This window comes from Halichoeres trimaculatus, unplaced genomic scaffold, assembly GCF_033239565.1.
Source record: "Halichoeres trimaculatus isolate MK-OKI-2021-1 unplaced genomic scaffold, fHalTri1.1 fHalTri1_scaffold_12, whole genome shotgun sequence".
Classification (NCBI taxonomy): Eukaryota; Metazoa; Chordata; class Actinopteri; order Labriformes; family Labridae; genus Halichoeres; species Halichoeres trimaculatus.
The window spans coordinates 28,611,570-28,620,703 of NW_027437190.1; the positions used below are offsets into that span (position 1 = coordinate 28,611,570).

Here is a 9,134-nt window from a genome sequence, read left to right on the forward strand (position 1 = left end):
CTTGTGTTCTCCTGGATTTTCAAATGTCATTAACTTTCTCTGGCTTCATGTCTGCCAAACACACTAACACACACCTACACATGCAACATGAAAGCCAGGTAGGCTGGATGTGGGTTTTCAGGTGCTGTCCCCACTCAAAGCGACAAAGAGGACAAACTCTGTGCACATCTTCCCTGTGTAAATTACCCAACATCAACGCAGGGTCAACTACATTCTTTTATCTTAACTCGCCACATGAATTCCCAGCTAATTAACAAGGTCAAACTATGCTAGCATATGAAGGTATGACACAGCATGTATCCTTAAGGTCAATGAGTTCTGAAATGAAACCTGAAGTAAAAGTAAAACAAAGGACTACTCCTTTTTATGTCACATTTTTGGCCAAACTGGTTCGATTTCAGTGTTGTTTTTACTCTTTCTTTTTTTGCTCCTATGTGTGTCTGGAGATCCTACTAGTAACCATGGTTGCATTGTTTACACAAAAGAGTTCACCTGTTAGCAGCCTGTAGCATGTCGATGCTAACTGGTGCTGGGACGGGTGTTCTCTGTGAGCTGGAGACGAGGACAATGTGCTGGTGCTGCGCTCGACATTGACCTGTCCTTCTGTCCATCGTTATGGGGGAATTTACCATTTATCTCCAGTCATACTAACCTGTCACCAGAGGGAATATTAGAGAGCCGAGTAGCATCATGCTATTCCCAGACATGGCTTACAGGGCTGACACCGGACACTGGACTTGAAAGGCGTTGCCTGCTATGAGCAGACAGGATATAGGAGAGCAAGATTGAACAGACTTGTAAAGAAGTCCGGCTCAGTCCTGGACCCTGTGGAGGTGGAGGCTGACTGGCGAATGATGGTCAAGCTGTTGTCCCTGATGGACATTTTTTTCTAGTTCACACTTATTATTATATTATTCTATTTATGTATTGATGGATGTAATACAGCACATTCTATTCTATTCTGTGTTGTTTTTACACTGGCATGTATTACATATGGTGCAGAACTTGTTTTGCTTTTAATGTTATATAAACTTAAAAATATAATTGTTATCTAACCATCAACTATTATCATTATAAGCAAAACATTTGTCTTATTTTATTGATTCATTACTTTTATTAACGAATTGCTGTTATCTTTTGTATCTTTCTTTTACTCACTTCTGCCTTCCTCCGGTCCTTGTGGTCTCAGTCTGTGTTGTTGGGTTCTTGTGCTGCCTGGGTTCTCTTCTCCTACTGTTGGATTTTGATGTATCATGATGAACATTTTGGGGTTGTAACCTTTGATTAGGTTTTATTATTTTTCTGCTTTGAACTTTAATAACTGGTTTGTCCACCTTTTGCAGCAACTACAGCAGCACATCTCTGACATAGTGTCACTGTATTTCCTTAGAACTTGAACACTAATGTTATCCCATGACTTCTGCAATGAAAGCCAAAGGCTTACCTTTGAATGTTGAATAGGTCTGTTCAGCTGTTTTATGACTTGCCAGCTTTCACTTTCTGTGTTTTTTATAGAGAAAAGAACTTAAATCTCTGAACGCTCAAAAATAAAGCAACTGGGCTGTTGAAACTCTGAACAGTCCAGATGCATTGTTACTGAGCGCTAAGAGAATATGGCCTGGATGAGTCAAAATTTACACGGAGAGACCTAAATCTCCTTATACTGGCTCAGTCGTATTGTATATAGAAGATATTGCCAGATCAGATCTTTTTTCAGCAGTTTGATTTCCTGCAGCTTTTTCATTACCTGTGCACACCGAGTTTTGACCCTGTTGCCAGCTCACAGCGTCCCTCCTGGGACTCTAAACCAGTCATATCATCATCACAGTTATCCTAAGATGCTCACATCCCTGATCTTGCTCTTTTCTTGCTTTCAACATGTTAACTTCAAAGACAAAATGTTTACCTACATCACATGGTGTCTCACTCTCTGACAGGTGTCATTGTAAAGAGATAATCTGTGTTCTTCATCTGTCAGAGTTCATGATGTTATGGCTGATAAGTGTGTACAGTACATACACTGTGCGTTTGGTAAGTTTAACCAAGAGAGACCAATGCTGGGAAACAAGATTAGAAAGGTTGACGAGAGGAATTTAACTTGTGTTCGTCTACTTCTGACTTTATAATCTCCCTGAACATTTCCAGCTCCTTTATCTCTACTGGAATCTGTGTCAGTAAGTGATTGTTTTTCTTTCTGTATTGCTGAATACATGGTATGTGAGTGATACCCACAAAGGTAGTAATTATTTCTTAATTATCAGGTTTGTCCACACCCAGTTACTCCAGGGTGATTCCAGGTGAGGTCATGGTGGAGAATGTGAAAGTGGTTGTGGAGAGTTTGTAACCATGGAATTGACAACAGCATAAACACAAACACACATCTCTTTGTTTTAACCCTCAGGACATGTGAAATTACATGCAAATGAAAGTTTGAAATTTCCTTTGGCGTGAGGAAACATTCCAGGAACTGACTGAGTTTAAAAAAAGTACAAGAACTTCAAACCTCTTAAAGTTTTTAAGGATGCATTTTATCTGTCAGATTGATCCTGCATTTTAGCCTGTAACGAGATGATTAAGTTTGCCCTAACAGTTTAATTTTTTAATTCACTTCCAGCTTAAAACCACCCAGGGCTGATACTGCCTTCATTTAACTTACCTAAACAGGTGTTTCAGTGGCATTATGGGAATTCCCCGTGTTTTTGCTGGCTGGTTGTAGGTGGATCCTCCCCTGCAGGCAAGTTTTTCTATTCTCGGCTCATGCTAATGAACCTCATTGTTTGGATCGTTAGTGACAGGTGGGTGTTTCAGCAAACAGTTCAAACAACATCAGATCCACTTCACAGCATGTATTTCTCACACAATAAAATATCTTTTTATGAGATTAAATGAGGTATTTGATGAGACGTCAATACTTAGTCTTTGTGTTTGGAGATTAGGATACTTTACTTGTTTCATCATTACACTAGAAAAACACGGCATGATCTTTTAACGTGCAGAGAATTTGATGCTCAGGCCACATCCTGTAAGATATAAGAACAAAGAGCCTATAACTTAATCAGCAATGGCATTTAAATCATTTTAAAACAGCTGTCAGATGTACTATTTATATTTACCTGTTTTATATTTAGGTGCAAAGTTCTGTAATTAGAAAAAAAAAGTTGAGTTAAAAAAGTAATATATATGTATTTAGCAGTATGATCTTCCCTGTCACATAACTGAATTAAACTCCATACTCCCTTTTGCCGTACTTCTCAATGTCAGTTTTCCTTTACTTACAGAGCTTCATTAATTTGGAATTCATATTATCATTTAACAAAAACATCTACATCTCTGACCAATTTTAAGTGCAGACTAAAGTTGTATATTATCCATCAAGATCCTAAAGCTTCTTTTTGTTCTCATTCATAATTCATTAATTTGCTTGTTTTCTGTTTGTTATTGAATTATTTTGAGTTTATTTCATTGAATTAAATCTTATTTCTTTTTCTTTTTATGTTTTTATTATTAACTTTATTTGGGGAGGTATCCTTGATAAGCCCACTTTGGGTTTTTTTTACCTCTCCTGCACTATCTTGTGTTTTCTTTTCAACGCTAATGTAATTGTTCTAACTTATGGTGCAAATAAATAAAAAAAATTAAAAAAAAACACAGAAGACAAACCTTTCTCTTGAGGTAGCTGGACACTAGCTGACATAGTGTGGCAGGCGGCGTTTTTCAGGAATGTAGTCACCACCTTAGGGTCGACTTTTTTCTGGCGAGCTGCAGAGAAGACACCCAACAATGACAAAAATAAGTTTGATATCATATATTATGTATACACGATGACCTCAAGGGTGTCTTCTAAAGAATAAATGTTGACTAGAGAGTGATTTTTTTAGCTGGATTGGTCAAGTACCTCAATCAAAAACTCCAAGTTTTCATAAGAAAGGTCACCTAGCCTTTTTCCGGGCATACACGGTTATTAGCTGAGCCAGGAAATTAAAAGGAACCATTTTGGCTCCAGTTTGACTCACTTAACTTGCAAAAGTAAGAAATTACCAATGTTTTAATACAAAGTGACAACCTCTACCTGTTATCTGAATTGTTAGTGGACAATAAAACCAAAAACTTGGTTTCTAAATCATTTCTTTATTACAAAGCCTGAACATTTTATGCCTTATTAGGCTTAGAATAAGTATTTCCTGTGTTAACAGCATATGATTTGTCCAAGACAGGTGGACTTGGCAAGCTAAAGCTGTAGTGCTATTGCTGAGTCGGTACAGCTAGCTTGTATGAAACCTGCTACACTAGGCATGGCTAGCTTTTTAAAGTGGTGAGTATTTTGAAATCTGATTGAATAGACAGTAGTGTCAGTACTACCTTCATTTATTTGTTTATTTTACTAAATTATTTATTTATTAAAAGGAACAGTGCACATTAATGAACATTTAGTACAACACCCATGTGAATATGCCCGAGTTAGCCATAAGGCTAATTCTCATCTGTATTTCCTGGCAGGTCAGAGCAGAGTTCATAGCAATAGAAAAAGATACAAATACAGATAAAAACATCCTGATAGCATAAAAAAAGAGACACGGTATGTTACCTTTCACCTTTATGATAAGTAAAAACAAACTTTTAAGGTGCTATTGAGATAAGTAGAGTGCTACAATTGGAGTTGTATGACACAAAAGTTGCTAAGGTGGTTGATTACTGTACTTCTGCCAAAGTTAGATAATGTATCCGGTGAGCCACCAGCTTATGAATCACTAGGTACTCTGACTGAGACGTGTGAAATTGTAGGGTTTTTTGAGGACTTGAATGCCTCTGGTAGACAGAAACAAGGGTAGTAAAGAGTGGGGGATTTAGCGAAAGGTTAGGCCCAGGAGTCAAACCATCAACCTCTGTCCCCTGAGATAAGAATTACAACCTCTGTATATGGGTGCTAACTATGACCGCTACACTAAACTAGCCCTCCTTCATTTTAATCTTTTCACTTTTCAGTAAACTTTGACACTTGTTCCAAAACAATTTGCCAAAATTATTCAGTTGAGAACCTTTGCTCACATAAATGTTGAGTGCCATATCTTCATCATGCTAGAAGTGGATTTGATGGCAGTTAAGAAAGGTTTTAATCAACCTAAACATCTTTTTACATGCCAGCATTTCAGAGTGTCTCTGCTCGCTGCTTTCTGTCAAAATGTCAAATGTCAAAAAAGTTTTTGAATGACTTACTGTACAGCATGTGTCGACCCAGTGAGTCCTCTGAGCCCATCTCATTCAGGGGTGGTTCAATTTCCTGTAAAATTATGCAATCAGGGCAGTTGGCCCACTTGCCGCTCCACAGTAGACTCCTCCGCTGTGCCCTACCTGGAGCAAAACATCAAGACATGAGGAGAAGGGATAAGTGAGCGCAGGCCAAGATTTACATGCAACTGTTTAGCCTTAATGGCAGGAGGGAAAAAGGAATTTGAAGAGAGGGTCTGTTAAAGGTCCCAGAGCTGATGTTTACAGATACAATGAGAATGTAAATCTGCATCCTGTTGCATGAAGGTCTTCTGCTTAGAGCTCTTAATTGTTTGCTGTAGTTTCATGTTTATTGTTCCATTTCTGGTGTTAGCGATGCAACTTAATACACATACTTATAGGATTGATATAAACACAAACTCTGGGCCTAAGTGTTTGGAGGTTATCTTGAGCTCTAAAGTGAAAACAGCTTACTGGTTTTGGCAAAGCCTTAAAAATCACCTGAGTGAAGCCAACAGCTCATACTTACCGAAAGGTAACTGTTTATTTGATGTTTACCATATTTTCATTAGTTACGAAACACTAAAAATAAAGATGAGGTTTATTTCTCATTTTTATTTCTGAAAGAGATGCTTCCTCTTTTCTCTCTTGGGATATACCTTTTGAAATTCCCTTTTTTCTGTACAATTGCAATGAAAAAGCTTTACTTTCTTAAACAGTTATGAGCAGACAGCTGCAGAATGACTTAAAGCTCAAGGAGCTGGTGTCCTTAAATGTATTAAAGCCTAAAATGAAAGACATGGAAGTTGGTTCTGTAAGATGCCAGTGTTTTAGCTCTGTTGTTTCCCAGAATGTGATTTTAATCCATTGTCTTGTGTTTTATTAACTCTGCTTTGTCTCTTTTGCGCTTCCTGTCTATAACTTTGTTTTTTTGCTGCTACCTGTCTTGATCAGGCCTCCCTTGAAAAAGAGTTTTTTAAGCTCAATGGGACCAACCTGGTTGAATAAAGGTTAAACAAATGTTAAATTAAATAAAAATACACATTAAAGATGAAAACATACCAAAGGGTGATTCTGCTGGGGAGCCTAGAGTCACACCCATTGGTGATCTAACTAGGACACATTTGGGGTTTCCCATCCAAGAATAAAATCCTTTGAAAGTCACTGGATCCCTCAAAAATTTTTATGTAAAGTTAGCGTACAAACTTTCCGTCTGCAAACCTAAAAATAAAGTTTCCACTCCCCCCTGCGAGCACAAAGCCTTTTCATCTCTCCTGTGGGTGAGGGTGTTTTGAGCAAATGCAAACAGTTACCTTCTAGTTCCAGATCATCTCTGTCGGGGTGTATATGATAAGTCCACGTCTGATTGATGCAGTTCTGTCCCCTGCAAAGCAGTTTTGAAAACATCCACACATATTTAGCTGGAAGGTGCTTTCCTTCATGTGATCAGAAAGTAACATCACAAGATGAACATAATTTTAAGAATCTGAGCACAGTGTCACACCTTTTAAATTGTCAAAATGTTATTTCCCTTGATGCTGAGATCTATTTATGATTTGGGTAATTTTTAACACTTAATTTTTAACATCTAAAATAAAAAAGGTGGTCAATCTCTACACTTGCATGGTTTGTTTCACTTTACTTAAGTGTTTCTTTGCATTGTTAAATATCAGAAAGATTATCCTCTCGAAATTTCTCTCCTAACTTGTCATCAAATATTTTTGGGCAACCATGCTATGAGGAAAAGGATCAGAAAGTCAGAAACAATCTTAACTCACATAACTGTAAATTGTATCTTTTGACCCCATTGGATGGGGATGACCCGAGGTCAAACCACGGACTTTGCACGTGTACAAGAAGAGGCCCTGCCTACCTAGCTGTTTGCATACTGACACATCAGATTTCACAATGTAGTAATGACTCGTGGTTTTACAGGAATCCCAATGGACAAGTAGGATCATATTTTTTTTTACCCAAGTATGCAAGAATCTAAACAGTACATCACAAAGATATAGACATATTAAATACATTTTTCCTTGACCCACCAACTCTTGACCAAAACGTATAAGATATATTGTTACCTCTGCCAAGAAGGTTATGTTTTTGGGAGAGTTTGTTTGTTTGTTTGTGAACAACATAAATATAACAAACGGATCTTGATGAAATTTTCAGGAAATGTTCAAAATGGGATTAGGAAGGAGTGATTAAATTTTGGAGGTGATACCAATCACTGTCTGGATCCAGGATTTTTTTTAAGTATTCTTTATCATTGTGAGATAGGGCCATTTTCACCATATGTGTATATATAACTCCACCATAAATGGTGGTATTGCTTTGCAAAAGAAAACAAGCAGACAGATGCTAAAGTATGATCCAGATCCTGGCAATACTCTGAGTAATAAGATCTGGAACATGAAATATGTAGTGGGTCATCATAATTTTCAACACTGTCAGGCAACAAATTATCGTACAAACCTGCAGCTAACACTAAATTGTAGCAGACAGTCTGCTGAAAGGGAGTATAACATTAAAGTAGGACTGAAGTGTTGCGTGACAATCACAATATGCTTGGGGGAGGTCTGCGCTGAGTGCTTTTCTAGTTTTTCATTGACTTGACAGATATTCAGTAAGAAACAACTTTTAAAACAACTATAAAACAACTTTTACTGTGCAAGCCATTAAAGTGGCAGGGGTCAACTTAAAGCTCCTGTGAGGAGTGTTTAGGTGGCTCTAAAACACATTTAAATTTGAACCCATGCCTCTTTATGACTCATTAGGAGCAAACAAAACTAACAGCAAAAAGACTGAACTTTTTTTCAACTTCAATCTTGTAATTTTTTTGTCCCTGAAAGTACTGTGAGGGGGTAGGTGTCAGGATTGCACGGTGAGAAAACAGCCTTCTTTTACATTTTAAACACCAAAGATTCACAGTAGAGATATATTTTGTTAGAAGGAAGCAGGATGAGGTTGAAGTTGATATGAATATGAATATGATTAAAGTTCCACACAGCAGCTTTAATTGGGACTGTTACCAACTGCTAAGTATGAAGTAAGTCTCGATTTACATTTTTTTCATACTCTTTTTGGAGAATACCGTTTGACCTACTAATTTGTATTGAGTAAACACTCAACTGTCTTTTACTTTCCTTTTCTTCCTCTGAGCTAGACCTGATTCTCTTGTGCCTGTGTGTATAATCTCTGCCTCACATGCGCATGTGTCCAGTCAGCAGCAGTGTGTCTTTGTCTGTCTCCTCCATGGTAAACCAATTGCTGTCCAGCGCTCTGAACCCCTCAATATGAGCTTCTCTGTGACTGACAGCTGCTTGAAAGTACCATTTCCCCAGATACTGAAAGAGACAGAAAAAGCACAGAGAGGTGGAACATCACAGCGACGTCAACGGTACTTGGAATTTATTGTCAGTTATCTTCCCTCAGCTTGCAACAGAGACCACTTCTGGAAGAAACTGAGGGAGTGGAAAGTCTATCTGTGTCACAACACTCTATCTTTATCTCTGCAAATGTCTCCACGTATGCAACAACTGAGTAATGCTGGTGCATACTTTTAAAAAATGCATGACACACTTGAGCAAATGATAGACATGGAAACTTAAAATAAGCCTTAATGCATGAATCGGAGGTCATAAAATCTATAAAACATCCAAATGTTCTCCAAAAAGAGGTGCCAGAGACAAAATCAATAACAAAGTTCCCAATTTTTTGAATAATAAAGTTGTTAAATGAGGGAATTTGCATGCTGATTTTGTTAAAAGAATTTGTTTCTCACCTGCTGACGGTTGACAGTGTTGGCCGGCAACAACTCAGGAAGAGGACAAGGCACAAAGACATGGTATAAGAAACTATAGAAAGAACAGAAATAAGCCAATGTTTGGTTCCACATGTCTGCAACC

The 9,134-nt window shown here is 37.7% G+C and overlaps 1 protein-coding gene across 1 annotated transcript; it reads right to left on the bottom strand.

Moving 5' to 3' along the window:
- Nucleotides 1-710: 710 nt before the first annotated feature.
- LOC141801230 (uncharacterized) lies at nucleotides 711-9,134 on the bottom strand. Its single transcript, XM_074684206.1, has 6 exons — nucleotides 9,011-9,134; nucleotides 8,434-8,573; nucleotides 6,540-6,610; nucleotides 5,215-5,349; nucleotides 3,661-3,759; nucleotides 711-754 (listed from the first exon to the last, which is right to left on the bottom strand). The coding sequence occupies exons 1-6, from the start codon at nucleotides 9,122-9,124 to the stop codon at nucleotides 711-713; spliced, it is 603 nt and encodes a 200-aa protein (XP_074540307.1). The 5' UTR covers nucleotides 9,125-9,134.